The sequence below is a fragment of the Entelurus aequoreus genome, linkage group LG04, assembly GCF_033978785.1.
Source record: "Entelurus aequoreus isolate RoL-2023_Sb linkage group LG04, RoL_Eaeq_v1.1, whole genome shotgun sequence".
NCBI lineage: Eukaryota > Metazoa > Chordata > Actinopteri > Syngnathiformes > Syngnathidae > Entelurus > Entelurus aequoreus.
The window spans coordinates 36,475,598-36,491,522 of record NC_084734.1 but is presented as its reverse complement, the minus strand read 5'-3'; the positions used below and the strand labels follow the sequence as shown (position 1 = coordinate 36,491,522).

The following is a 15,925-nucleotide window of genomic DNA, read 5'->3' as shown; positions in this document are numbered from 1 at the left end:
TGACCAATAGATGGCAGTCAAACATAAGAGATACGTGTAGACTGCAATATGACTCAAGTAAACACCAACATTTTATATGTTCCATTGAAAATATAGAACATTACACACGGCGCTCAAAAATCTATCAAAATGTTTTGGTACGACTTTGGTAAGCTTTGAAGCCGCACCGCTTGATGGATAGTCGGCGCATTAAACATACCAGTATTATTATGGTGTGTGTATAAGGTAATATATATTATCTGGTGTTTTGTTTCGCAATATTATGCAAAAGAAACTTTTCTTACCCTCTGGTACCTGCTGATCTGTATTTGGGATCTGCATAAATCCTGAAAAATTGCGCATGTCCGCCTTTGTAGTCCGTGACGACACCGTAGTCGATAAGCTTCTTCTTTTTCTCTATCTTCTTGTTATGGGACATTCATCCTCCATTGTTGCCATTTCTGATATAAAGTAGTGTAAAATTCTTACTGATATCTGTAGTTAGTTTACATTATTCACCCAAGGAACTTTGGTTATTAGAGAGTTCCGGTCGGACGGTTTTTCAAGGGAAACACTTGTTGTTGTTTCCGGATGAGGAGATGCTGCTCCGTGTTTGATTGAAGTAAAGTCTGAATGTCATTAAAACAGTTAGCTCCATCTTTTGACACGTTTCCCACACCCGTCCTTGCACGCTACGCCGCTACAACAAAGATGACGCAGAAAAGACGCTGCCGAAGGTGGCCACGTAAATAAGACCGCCCACAAAACGGCCCATCCAGAAGCGACTGTCAGAAATCGGCTTGAAGATGATCTGTTAAACATAATCTATGCAACATTTTGACCAAAGAACCACCATTACATGTTATGTAGACCACAAGATAGTGTTTTCAATTTAGAAAAATAATAATAATGATATGACTCCTTTAATGTGCCCTATAATCCGGTGCGCCTTATATGTGAAAACAGATCGGAAATAGACCATTCATCGACAGTGCACCTTATAATCCGGTGCGCCCTATGGTCCGGAAAATACGGTATAGTGATGCACCATGTTGACCCAATTATGAGCCAACCCTGAATATAGAACCCCATTTTACAAGATTAATTTGCAAGAACATACTACATTTTATAAATGTTAAAATCAATGAAAAGGAAAATTATATTTTGTATCTGCTCAAACAGTTTATGGCTCATTTATCACCAATATCTTGAAATTAATTTGGTTATTTGCTAATTTGCCCAATTTGGCCTTGAGTGACAGGAAGAAAAGCTCCGAATAGGTGACTTTTTTTCAGATATATATATTCAGGTCAGTATGGTATTAGCAAGCATGGCTGTAACTACCATTGAGGACACCGAGGTCATGTCCTCTGTATTTTTTGCACCTGAATAAAATTGACAAGGAGAGCTGTCAGTATAATACTCTCATGTCAGTCAGGTGCCGCCCCGCCGTACATGCAGAACACAGGCTGTGCGTAGAGTTTTGCTATCCGTGAGGTGGTGGTGTTCTGTGTGAAGAAGCGCATGTCGTATTCCTGGACATGACTTGCTCTGACGCAATTAGAATTTTTAAATACATTTCTCCTGTCGCTTCCGGTGGCCCTCGTAGCACGCGTGACAAGGACATGCACTTTAAAGCAGAAGGTTGTGAGTTTAAATCCATGTCATAGTTTAAATACCTGCTCAGTGGCCTAGTGATTTGAGTGTCCGCCCTGAGATCGGTACTCAGTGCTTTGCGCTCAGCATCAAGGGTTGGAATTGGGGGTTAAATCACCAAACTGCTGCCCACTGCTCCCCTCACCTCCCAGGGGGTGAGGGTGATGGATCAAATGCAGAGGATAATCTCACCACACCTAGTGTGTGTGACAATCATTGGTACTTTAACTTTAACTTTAATGATGGTTTAATACGCTTAACTTCAGCATAGTAATTAAAAAGGGTATGGTTAATTGTGTTGCTCAAGGTAATATTATTTATATGGTGCTGGAATAGCCATGATTTCAGCCTTTCAAAGCTCCACTTGCATCACCGATTTTTTACCTCGGTATTTGTCAAATCCTTGTTACAGCCCTGTTAGCAAGCCTGAGTTGACCTCAATTAGTTTTCCTTCTTACCTCTGCCAAGATGGGGGGAAAAAAGGAGGTTATGTTTCGATCGCTAGTTGCTGGTTAGCAGGATTACCCTAACCTAAATGCTCTAATTATAAACCAATGTGTTTTTGGAGAGATGCTGCAGATTAAGGAATTGCATTGTTGCCTTGTATTTTTTGCCTCTTACGGCCCGCTTGCATATGGGTCAAGTGGGGCTTTGACCCTCCAGATCCAGCAGATAGGACCGCGGTGAAAATAGCCTGCAGTATAGAATGCGGTCACACTTGAGCCAGATAGCAGCTGTTATACTGTGCAAAAACCGCACATTCTGAACCAACAAAGTCATTCAATTTAGTGGTAATGTCTGCACGGTCTTTGGTTCCTGGCTTTTAAAGGCATTGACTTTGTGTGCTTTGCAAAAAAAAAGGTTGTTTTGACTTTCTATTAGCAAAAAGTTTGTTTTTCTATGTCTAGCAAACAGACTGTGTCATCACTGAACAAGGGCTAGTTGTCCTCAAGCACCCACATTACTTACTGCCGCTGACGTCAGTTCTCTTCTCAATAGAAGCAATAAGCTGTTGTTTCATGCGGGATTTGGGCTTTTAATCATTTGGTTTCTTTCCCCTGTCTTCTCCCTCAATCTCCTCTGTATTCATGTCTGTGTAATTATGTGATGAATATCAAACACGAGCGTATGAATTTTATATCCAGACAGAGTGAAGTGTTTCATAAAAAAGCAAAGTGATGTGCTGGCGTATTACTGAATGGTAATACGCTTGAATAACAATTGGTTTGACCATAATGAAGCGTTCCATTAGCTAAGTGTTAGTGGTGTTCCTCAGGGCGTGTCTCCAGCTAATCACCGACTGTCCTCCGGCCGTCCAAGATGAGCTGGACCTCATCAGCGCCATCAGCCAGCTGGAGGACTTCAGTGTTAACGTCCTGCCTCTGCAAGGTAACCACTCATTCAATTAAAAATGATCAAAATAATAAATGCTTCAATGACCCACCATAAGTGCACGTACAATTCAACTACATTAATACAGCTCTATATTTTGATATTCAGGCTCTAACTAATAAAATGTACAGTATATCCAGAATTAGAGGAATGCTTATACATTGTAAATGATATGTGTTATTAGGTATATCACAATGCATATGTTTTTTTTCATGTGAATATGAGCCTTATTTGATGATGATACCATAGGGTGTCGCTGAATCCCATGTCTGAAAAACTTTGCGTGAGCTCTACAAGTGGTTGAAAGAGTGTGTAGAAATATGCAGCCTTTTCTGAATATAATTGTTCTATAAATACGTACGTTTGCGGTGAAAGTTACTTACACACATTTCAGCCCTGCTAACACAACTTTTTTGTACGCAGCAATATTTATGAATGAGGCTCCCATCGTCTGCCAGGAAAAAAAAATACATATCAGGAGAGATCAGTGTTTATTTGTATTTTATTTGTATTTGTGAACAGATTTTTTGTTCCCTTTATGTCTTTCCTACAGCGGCCATAAAAATACATTAACATGCCTCATGGCCAACTATGCAAATTAGACAATGATGTCATTTAAACTCTCGGATGTCCGTCACTTGTTTGCGCCACTTTTGATGACTATCAATTTACGGAAGACAGCTGTGTAAAAAAAAAAAAAAAAGAGGCAGGCTTTGCTACACATCTTGAAATAAAGCCACTGTCCGGCAGTCAGCTCAGCTCCAGACGTGGGGGCTGTTTAAACACTTAGTTTTTCTTTAGCCAATATGCTAACCGAGCATGATGTTGCTGTTCAAATCTGACTATAATGCTTTATTTTAAGTAATATCCAGTAGCTCAGATTTTAGTGTATTTATATTACCTAACAAAATCGATGTTGTTTGATACAGTAAATACAACACTTTTTTTTAATCTCAATCTAAAGTATTTTTAAAATGATTTGAGAGTTAAAGAGGAACTGCTTTTTTTTGGAATTTCGCTCATTATTCACGACACATGCATTCTAACTCATAAATAATCGTTAGCAAAAGTCAGCTAACAATGGAGTCAAAGAGAGTTAAAAACCTCAAAAACACCTTCATCAACATTTTATATGGGATGCTGTAAATGTGTCATGTAGTACCAGATACATTCATAATAACATGTAACAGCGTATTTTGGTCATTCCAAGCATGACAAACTTCATGGGAGCCATCAAAGACTACAAATGATGCTCCAGAACCTTATATGATGAACCTGAATATAAAGAGGATGAGCTACAAGTTATGAAAGCTATGTGTTAAACAGATCAATCAAAGCATCATGTAGCAATATTAGTGCCAAACAAGAAATACAAACTATGAACATCATAAAACAATCACCTCAAGTTGAGATGAAGAATGAATCATAATGCACCCGGAGGTTTACAAAAAACCCCAAAAACAATCATTTTTTTCCTGTCTTTCTCGCGATCTCTAGTCATAAGTTGAATGTCAAAGTTGACCAACTTCTCGGTTAATGGCCACAACCTTTTTCTATCTAGAATTGACTTTAACAAGCTCAATGGCAATTCACCAGCTCACCGGCCCTCTGTGATCACGCCGTCACTAAATATTTTTATCTGCGTTAGCGCTTATAATAACTAACGCTAATACTTGATTAATATTTGAGTCACAAGATGTAGATGGAGTATAGTTGGCGGGGTTTTAAAAAACATTTTTTAGAAGGATTTATGTGCGGAATAGTGCATCGTTAGCCACCTTGTACTTTCTGTATTTTACGACTTAGAATGCATACCATTTTTTTGAAATGTGTTCTTACAAAGGGATTTGGAATTATAGGCAAAAATCCAGAATAGTGTAGTTCTCTTTTAAGCTCGCTTAGATGTCATAAACGTCGGTTTTTGCAGTGTGTTAGCGTGGTCTCACAGCTGTGCGGCAAATGCAAACCACAGTACAGCTCACGTCTTTCTGCTCCATCAGTAAACAGCCACTCGACAGCGTTAAAGTAAGGCTGGAATGAGCCTCCCCTCTGAACCAAGACCTTGTTTTTCTCCCAAGACCCTACCTCCGCCCCATTCCCCCACCTCCAGTGCCCTCATCAAACTGAGCTGCCGGCATCGAGCACAGTGACAGACTTGTAATAAAACACATTTTCTTCTTTTTTTTTTAGACATCCTAAAAGCTAAAGAAAAGGTTGTGGTATGTGATTATTACAGCTGAGAGCCACACTATTGTACTTTCTGTTCACCTGCACTCCTTCAAGGACGTGTGTACAGTATTCACAAAATAGTGTATTTAAGAATTTAGAAATGAAAAGCTTTGATAATAGATCAGCTCTTTTCCAAGATTTCTTTTTTGTATTCGCTCTAAGATAACACAGAGGAGTGAAGGCTTATGGAGGGCGTAAGGGTTGGTACTCTAATTTAGTACTTTTTTAGGTACTGAATTCCGTCGGTACTACCTGGTATCGATTCACAAAAATCAAACAGTGCCATATATTGATACCTTTGGTGCAAGTGACGTCACTTCTGGTTGCAGTTTCGGCCGACTCAATCACTTGACGGGCAAACAAGTTCATTAAAATTCCTTAAGGTTATCATGCAAGTTTATGTATAAGTATGCCTGAAAACACTCAGAATTAAAGTAAGGCTCCACTTCTTAGCTCTATGCTAATATACATTGGATTTGCCATAGACATGCTACTGATTAGCATTAGCTGTTTTACATGGTGATTTCAACAAACTTGGCATCCAACTAACCACAACAAAGGTGCGCGTTACAATTAAACAATGTCAAAGCCTACTACTTGCAAATTAGGCTTAGAAGTGTAACAAACCAAGATATAACAACTGGACAGCAGTTATCCTTATCAGCTCACAGGTAAATGATAAATAAAAATATTGATTTTATTATTAAATAGATTATTATTCATCAACACATGAACACACACACAATTTTAGAAAATTGGCACGGTTGAGTACCGGAATCAATTCCCAGATACCGGGAATTGGTACCTTATTAATTCAAATGTGGGAGGTACCCATCTCAAAGAAGGCGCTTTTTCATATGGTCTTTTTTTTTTAATATATATTTTAAAACAGTGTTCTTAATTTTGAGCAACTGTTGTGTTACAGTAAGTACAGTTAAACCACAAATAGCAAAGGGGTTATTAGCAAACATGGTAATATGATTCTTTGTTTACATTGATTTGTATTTATTTTATCAACAGCTTTTGCATTCAACAGCATGAGAAACGCTCCAAACTTTGGACTTCTGCTAATGCATGTAATGATTTCTAAACCTTTTTTTGTTTTGTAGTATCATTTTTATTGAAGATTCATACATTCACCGGCCACATCATACATACAGAACAGGCCAAAAGTTCGGACACACCTTATCATTCAATGCGTTTTCTTTATTTTCATGACTATTTGTAGATTGTCACTGGAGGCATCAAATCTATGAATGAACACGTGGAGTTATGTACTTAAAAAAAAAAGGTGAAATAACTGAAAACGTGTTTTATATTCTAGGTTCTTCAAAACAGCCACCCTTTGCTCTGATCACTGTTTTGCACACTCTTGGCATTCTCTCAATGAGCTTCAAGAGGTAGTCACCTGAAAGGGTTTTCACTTCACAGGTGTCGTAGTTTTGATGCCTTCAGTGACAATCTACAATGTAAATAGTCATGAAAATAAAGAAAACGAATTGAAATGAAAAGGTGTGTCCAAACCTTTGGCCTGTACTGTACGTGAGCATGTATATACAGTAATTTGTACACTGTATATAATTACTGCCCACAATATTATGCGCATCTGCGTATACAGTACCTATACATCTTTTTGCACTGAACTGAACATACAGAGGGATTTGTTTACATAATAAAAATACCAGAAACTGCCCTCAGTGGGCGTTAGTATCTTTGTGAAGGAATACAGCTCCTTTTTGGGCTCTAGTTTGATAGTGCAGGTGCATCTTAAGTGGTAGCAGAGACATTACTCTTCACTATGTTACTTTCCTGACACAAGTTCAACGCCCTCTTCCTCTTCCTCTTGCCCCTGCAGTGCGTCTGCGCTCAGACCGTCTGTCTCTCATCGAGGAGTGCATCGCCCACTGCTCCACCGCCTACAAGCAGTCCAACACTCTACTGAGTCTGGCTTCTCTGCTGCGAGTGGCAGGTACCAACACAGGCGATAAAGCGTTGCATTTGATTTATTTGAACTTCCTTCGAGGGCCAAAGGATCCTGGTGGCATTTTGTTCGCAACGCCGCTCACCACCACAGGCAGCGGGAGATGAGAAGAGGCATAAACATATTTTTAAATAAAAAACTGCAGCTTCTGAAGGGTTTGTACCTCTGAGACCGCGGCGGTAAATTTTTCATGCAGGTATCACTTCAGTGCCGCCGCCACAGAAAGCCTGGAGGGTGGTTGGCTTCCTACCTCCGCTTTATGGAAAGGCTTAAGTAAGGAGGTTTTAGTCTGAGAGGAGGGGCTAATTATCATACTCCAAATTAGAATTATTTTGTGCTGACTGAAGGAAGGAGCACAAAAGCTTCTGTGCATCAACAGTCAGTGTTGTTCGCAGAAACATGGCTTTTTTTCTTAAAAACGTATATTTTTTAATGAAGTTTGGTTTTGGTCATAGTGTTGATTGTTCATCAAACACAGGTCACTGTTTTATTTGGCTCAAATTGAAATTTTGCGTGGTTGTAACAGTACGTGAGAGCTCAACCTGCCCCCGTAAGCACAGCCGATAACCCTTGAGGCAGATGGCTCATCTGAGGAACGTTGGAAAATAAAAATAATACAACTTGTAAAATAGTAAGGACCATGAGTAGAGATAAAGAATAAAATACAGGTTAAAATAATTAATACCAGGTAAAAGCCAAATCAAAAAGGTGGGTCTTAAGCCTGCTCTTAAAAACATGAACGTTTTCCGCAGCCCTGAGGTCCTCAGGCAAGCTGTTCCATAGATGGGGGTCATAATGGTGGAAAGATGCCATCCCATGACTATGTGTCCTGACTTTTAGAATAATTAGAAGATGAGTGCCGGAGGATCTCAGTGCTCATAGGGTAAAAACAAATTTGAAAGATAAGAAGGCCCAATACCATAAAAACATTTATTAAGCATAATAAGAACCTTAAAATGTATCCTGAAACACACAGGGAGCCAATGCAGAGATTTCAAAACTGGTGTAATGTGAGCCCGTCTTCTGGTCTTTGTCATGACGCTGAATTTTGGAGTAATTGCAAAAATATAATAACCTTTTTAGGTAGATCGATGATTGCGATTAATTTGAGTTCGACCACGGTGATCAGCTGTCAGCATTATTGCCTCGATCAAACATGGCGGAAATGTCTGTTAGAACAGTGGTCCCCAACCACCGATTGGTACCGGTCCGCGGACCGATTGGCACCGGGCCGCACAAGAAATTAAAAAAAAAAAAAAAATGTTTTTTTTTTTTTTTTTATGAAATCAACATAAAAAACACAATATATACATTATATATCAATATAGATCAATACAGTCTGCAGGGATACAGTCTGTAAGCACACATGATTGTATTTATTTATGTGGGACAAATTTTCAACGGTTGACCGGTCCGCAGCTACAAAAAGGTTGGGGACCTCTGTGTTAGAAGATAGCACAGCAGTAAACAGTAGGGGTTGGTATTATCATGCACGGAACAATCCGCCTTTTTTGACCGTGATCCTGTGTGTGTCTGTTAATGTGAGTGTGTTTACGTACGTTTTTTGTGTATTTGTGTGAAAGTGTTTGTGTCAAGTGTCGCAGCCATCTCGTTCCACCGTCGCCAAAGTCTGCCTCGTCACGACGTAATTAATGTTCAATTAGCGTTGTGCCTCTTCCCTCTCACAGAGCTGGAAGTACAACCCAGAAGAATAAAATAAAGAAATATGACTAAGACTGGCATGGAAGTTGAAACATAACATATATTGAGAAGGAGCAGCGACTTCAGTGATAGACTTTAGTCTCAATGCAGGTCACCGGTAATCGTGCCCAGAATGTGGACTCGCAAGCAGGCAGAGAATGTATTTGTGACTGAACTAATGTATTGGTCCCAACCGGGAGAATAAACACACCTACTAATTTCTGAAAAAGGTATTTTGTATATAAATATTTTTAATCAGACTTCTTATTTATGTGTCTGCAAATATTCAACTCCTCTGATATAACATATACTACTAAAAAGCTCTTCAGACAGACACTTTGTGTGTTCAAGTCATGTTTGAGTTTGTGGGTAAAAACATTTTGTTCCTGAAATAATCATTAAACTTATTTTATCTTGGTACACATTATTTTACAGTTTCATCCATTTCAAACTGCACTTTAACGTACTTTTTGAAAATATAGAATACAGTAGTTGGGCTTCAAAAAAACTCCACAATCTGGGTCACCGCTTGTTGTTTGCCAAAGCACAGGTGGGTAACACTGATTACCCACCTGTGTAATTAAAGAATACAACTAATTATTTACCATTTGAAAGTGTTGTTTAGTAAATGGTAACTTGAAATAAAAGTCTTGTAGTATTCAGTACACCAATGATACTTTGTTTACTGCAGAATGAAGTTTGTGAAGACAAGCAAATTAGCAAAATACTTTTGAGAGGAAAAAAACCGAGACCTTAAAACCGAGGTACAGAGCGTAGCGTGGGTTACCTGTACTGTTGCACGGTTATAGATAAGAACAAAATGACAGTTGTCAGCTGTTAGCATGTATTACCTTGATCAAACATGATGTAATTGTCTGTTACAAGATAATGCAGTAATGAAGAGTAGTGATGCGGTGCTCGATATAATCCTGCACGGGACAATCCGCCTTTAATAAAAATAAAATAAAACGTGATATTAATCGAGCTCGGATCATATGAAAAAATTAATAGTGATCATTTTGTTTGCCAAATCGCCCAGCCCAACCCTCAAGGAACCTTAGAGTACTAAACATTTGACTCTTGATTTATCGTTTTAAAGTTCATTGTATAAAACCATGATTTGTTTTAACGAAAATGAAATCGACACTATTTCCACATCCACATTCACCCATTCATACACACATTCACACACTGATGGCAGGAGCTGCTTTGCCATGCCCCATCAGGAGCAAGGGTGAAGTGTCTTGCCCAAGGACACAACGGACGTGACTAGGATGATGGAAGCCGGGGATCTAACCAGGAACCCTCAAACATCTCATAGAGAATATTTATGCTGTTACATGCAAACAAATAATGCATAAATTGGGGTGTTCAAAATTGAGGTGTATATGGGCATAGTTTAGTTGTAGAGATTATATATTAATTCCAATCTTTCGTTGTTTATGTAACGCTGTTATGAGAAGGACCATTTTGGAACCGAAGGGTGAAAAGTGTAACGCTACATTTTAATGTGGACTCAATGAATATTGTTTTTAAGATCCATACTTGCCAACCCTCCCGAATTTTCCGGGAGACTCCCGGATTTCAGTGCCTCTCCCGAAAATCTCCCGGGACAACCATTCTCCCGAATTTCTTCCGATTTCCAGCCGGACTTAAGGCACGCCTCCTCCAGGTCCGTGCGGACCTGAGTGAGGACAGCCTCTCGTCACGTCCGCTCTTTACTTCATACTTCAGAACCGACTCCCACACTTGCCGTCAGGGTGCGCAATACAACGTAAACCGTTTTGGTTGGCCAACGGTTTAAAAAGTAACCACAGAACACTATCGTGTTCTGTGGTTACTTTTTGGTTGGCCAACGGTTTAAAAAGTAATCACAGAACACTGTAGTGTTCTGTGGTTACTTTTTGGTTGGCCAACAGTTTACGTTGTATTGCGCACCCTGACGGCAAGTGTGGGAGTCGGTTCTGAAGTATGAAGTAAAGAGTGGACGTGACTTCATCACCTCGCCTGGTTATTGACTCCAACCCAGAATATTACACTGCACATACCTATGCTCCTTCAAAGGCTGCAAAGCATTGCACTTTCAAATACAGCAATGAGTAGAGAGGAGTGTTATGTGTGTGTAGATGTGTATACACACATAACCTCCTCAAATCTCCCGAATTTGGAGGTCTCAAGGTTGGCAAGTATGAAGATGACTAACTAAACAAAAAAATGACAGAGAAAAAAAACAAATTACTAAAACAACTGCAACAACCTCTAATTTCTGTCTTGTATATTTCATCATAGTCTGATCTTGATCTGTAGTTTGTGTCCTCTTTGTCGTCTTGGTCATGGCTTGCCATTGGACATGAGATGCTGCATGAATGCTAACACCGAAAGCAATCCCAGCAGCACTCATATCATAGTGGAAATGATTCCCCCATTTAGCGAGACGCTTTTTCTTAATATTTAATTCCTCCCTTGCGGAGATGAAGAGCCACTGCAATAACCTCATTTACGGCGGATGGCGATTAATATTCCGCTGCCTCCTGCCCCCGCCGCCGCTAATACGCCAGGACGTTTCAACCTTCCGTTCCTGTGTGAAGTTGGAAAAGAGATTTATTAAGATAGATGCTAGATGTGATAAACAGGATTATGAGATTTGCTGTTTAGGGCGTCTTGACGGATGAGGTTGACATTTATCAAGAGAAAATTAATATCATTTTTAAAACAACATTTATGAGTGTGTGTTTGTGTTTGTGTGTGTTTCAAGGAGATGATGAGGCCGCACGCAAAGGGCAAGTGTTGACCCTGCTAGCGGAGCAAGCTCTCCAGTATCTGGACTTCAAGGCTGCTTACATTCACTGTCAGGACCTCATGGCTGCAGGTATGTTGTTAGCTTCACGCTGACACCCTCTCACTAACACAGTGAAAGTTGTGTTTACCTTTCAGTACCATGGAGGATATGTTTGTTCATACCTGTACTTCTTGAGGGACAATACAATAGAAAATGAACTTGGATATAGTTTAGAGTAGTCAGTGTACAGCATGCATGGCAGTATAGAGTTGCTTTTGAGTGTGCGCACCATTGTTATGTAGCACTGCCTTAATGCTCTTGGACATACGATTAACCAGAGGTGCACAGGTTGTTACTAAAATTCTCTTCCTCTACTCCATGATAAAAATCTCCACTTTCCTTCCTTCCTCAATTGGTTTTATATTTGGCCACACCCTTCATCTTCATCTTTAGCTTCCTCAGCAAGGCACTTGTCATCTTGGAAGTGTCTTGGCTCCTTATTGTATGTTGAAAAGTTGTAATTTCTCCTTCACAATGTCACAGTACATTTCGGAATTCATGTTTCCCCTCATTGAACTACAGCTCGCTCAGTGGTGGCAGCAATCATGCAGCCCCAGACAGTTGTCAAAACACAATTATCTTGATACTCACCAGTTATTTAGACAGTAAGAACTTTGTGTGGATATAAATCGGATACAGTATGTAACCAACTGCAGTGTGAATGTAGCCCAAGTTTACTTTCGATAGCAATCATTGTCCAACTGTGGTACATCTAGTGGTACGCCAAATAATCACCTGATTAAAATGTATTGTTTTATGTTAAATGATAAATGATAAATGGGTTATACTTGTATAGCGCTTTTCTACCTTCAAGGTACTCAAAGCGCTTTGACAGTATTTCCACATTCACCCATTCACACACACATTCACACACTGATGGCGGGAGCTGCCATGCAAGGCGCTAACCAGCACCCAAGGGTGAAGTGTCTTGCCCAAGGACACAACGGACGTGACTAGGATGGTAGAAGGTGGGGATTGAACCCCAGTAACCAGCAACCCTCCGATTGCTGGCACGGCCACTCTACCAACTTCGCCACGCCCTCCCTATGTTCTTATATTCAAACACAGTATAACTGTTCAAACTATGTGTAATGTTACAGTGGCCAAAAATATTAAATATACTTGTTAAATAAAACCGCTTATTTGTTTTTGTTGACTACTTAGGCCTACTACGCTACTGTATTTTAAAATTGATCATTACGGTGATACATGGAGAGCCAAGTTTTTTCTGAGGTGGTACTTGGTGAAAAAAGTTGGAGAACCACTGTTCTTTAGTATTGTCCCCTGACAAGATATGCTGTACTAAAAATGATTGTGTGTACTCACTTTTTGGATATACTGTACGGATCCTGGACTCATGATGTAGATTGACAATCTGGATAATCGTTTTTACACGAACATAAAATCGAGAACAGATCTCAATGAAGTGTTCTGCTTTGTCATGACCTAATTGTTTAAAACCGTCTGTATATACAGTATATGGACAAAGGTCTTTATTCAGGATCTGGATCGAGAATCTGGAACATAAATCCAATCCAAAAAAAATCCCAAAATTTAGGTTGCAGTTTGATGAATTTGGTGTGTTTCTTCAATATAATACATGGATTAACCTTTTGATCATGGTTGTTAATTTCAGTACAATCTGTATATAATATACTGTATAGGGGTGTCCTGAAGTAATTTAGAAAAAAACAATTATCAGATATTGGTTTGCATCTAATAACAAGATATCAAGCAGTCCTACAGTAGTTTACTTGTGCAAAACTGGACAGCCAGTTAACACCTAAGTGTCCTCCGGTAATTGTGTATTTTAGTGTAGTCATTTACAAAAGGTAAACATGGTAGGATAAAGACCACTAGGAGCTCACAGCTATACTACAGCTAAGAGAAGCACACAAGCTATCCACCCATCCATCCATCCATCCACCCATCCATCCATCCCTTCAACCATTCACACTGACATTCTCACACGAGGGCTAATTTAGTGTTGCCATTCAACTTATGACATACAAAATATGTGTCCATAATTGAACAATTTTGCAGACTAAAACACACGTGTCACTATAAACAAGTATCACATAATTATAGTTGTATATTAATTACTCATACAAAGTCTCCAAAGCAGAAGCTTATTGGAAAGTATCCAGTAACAAATGGGTCCGCATCATTCAGTTTACTGGGTCACAAGTTTAACTCAATGAATTACTTTGGCCACTAAGTGTCACCAAAAAAAGTACCACTCCACTTCGATTTAAAGGCAGCTTAAGTTCCTTCCAGATGCTTACTAATAAATACAGTGTATCCGGAAAGTATTAGAATAGAATAGAATAGAATAGAAAGTACTTTATTGATCCCTGGGGGAAATTCAGCACCACAGTTCGCTCACAATAGACAATAATAATAATAAATAATATAATATATATTATATACAATATATAATATATTGTAGCTGAGATAGCCCCCCCCCCCCCCCCCCCCCGACCCCGAAGGGAATAAGCGGTAGAAAATGGATGGATGGATGAATAATATAAATATATTCTACATATATTCTACATTTAAGTGCAGTCAAAAAGGAACATATGCATTACAGTCTGATGGCTGCCGGTATGAAGGACCTCCTGTGTCGTTCCGTGTTGCATTTTGGGAGTCTGAGCCATTGAACGTGCTCACTCTCTCCGCAAGGTCCGAGTGTAGTGGGTGGGAGGTGTTGTCCATAATGGCCAGGAGCTTTGCTAGACTTTCCTCTCTGACACCACCACCAGAGAGTCTAGCTCCACTCCCACCACATTACTGGCCTTCTTTACCAGCTTATCCAGTCTGTTTGCGTCCCTCGCTCTCAGCCCGCTGCCCCAGCAGGCTATGGCGTACAAGAAGGCGCCCGTCACCACCGACTCGTAGAACATCTTCAACATCATTCACTTTCAATTGACACTTGTGATTTAGGGCTATATAAATAAACATTGATTGATTCACAGCGCTTCACTTTTTCCACATTTTGTGATGTTACAGACTTATTCCAAAATGGAGTAAATTAATTTTGGTACTTAAAATTGTACACACAATACTCCATAATGACAATTTGAGAACGTTTTTTAGCCTTTGGAAGTTTTTTTTAAATATGATGGCACAATCTTTTGGCAGTTTCGCCCATTCCTCTTTGCAGCAACTCTGAAGCTCTATCAGGTTGGATGGGAAGCATCAGTGCACAGCATTTTTTTAAATCCCTCCAGAGATGTTCAATGGGATTCAAGTCTGGGTTCTAACTGCCTCTCAAAGACATGTACAGAGTTGTCCTGAAGCCAATCCTTTGATTTCTTGGCTGTGTGTTTTGGGTCATTGTCCTGCTAAAAAATGAACCATCGCTGTAGTCTGAGTTCAAGAGCGCTCTGGAGCAGGTTTTCATCCAGCATGTCTCTGTACATTGCTGCAATCATCTTTCCCTGTATCCTGACTAGTCTCCCAGTTCCTGCCGCTGAAAAACATCCTCACCGCATGATGCTGCCACCACCATGCTTCACTGTAGGGATAGTATTGGCCTGGTGATGAGCGGTGCCTGGTATCCTCCGACTGACGCCACACCAGACCAGAGAATTTTGTTTCTCATGGTCTGAGAGTCTTTCAGGTGCATTTTGGCAAAATCCAGGCGGGCTGCCGTATGCATTTTACTAAAAAATGGCTTCCGTCTGGCCTGATTGGTGGATTGCTGCAGAGATGGTTGTCCTTCTGGAATGTTCTCCTCTCTCCACAGAGGAATGCTGTAACTCTGACAGAGTGACCATCGGGTTTTTGGTCACCTCCCTGAGTAGGGCTCTTCTTCCCCAATCGCTCAGTTTAGACTGCCGAGCAGCTCTCGGAAGAGTCCTGGTGGTTCCAAACTTGTTTCATTTACGAATGATGGAGGCCACTGTGCTCATTGGGACCATCAAGGCAGCAGATATTTTTCTGTACCCTTCCTCAGATTTGTGCCTCGAGACAACCCTGTGTCGGAGGTCTACGAACAATTCACTCGACTTCTTGCTTGGTTTGTGCTCTGCCATGCAGTGTGGGACTTTATTTACAAACAGGTGTGTGTTTTTCCAAATAATGTCCAACCAACTGAATTTACCACAGGTGGACTCCAATTAAGCTGTAAGAACATGTCAAGGATG

The 15,925-nt window shown here is 40.0% G+C and overlaps 1 protein-coding gene across 2 annotated transcripts in view; it reads left to right on the top strand.

Moving 5' to 3' along the window:
• The window catches only part of nbas (NBAS subunit of NRZ tethering complex), a 377,112-nt gene that overhangs the window by 154,448 nt on the left and 206,739 nt on the right, over window positions 1–15,925 (top strand). For both annotated transcript variants that reach the window (XM_062044717.1, XM_062044716.1), the window contains exons 32-34: window positions 2,912–3,024; window positions 7,112–7,225; window positions 11,694–11,807. In XM_062044717.1, the coding sequence (XP_061900701.1) occupies window positions 2,912–3,024; window positions 7,112–7,225; window positions 11,694–11,807 (341 nt within the window). The remainder of the gene's footprint in view (window positions 1–2,911; window positions 3,025–7,111; window positions 7,226–11,693; window positions 11,808–15,925) is intronic.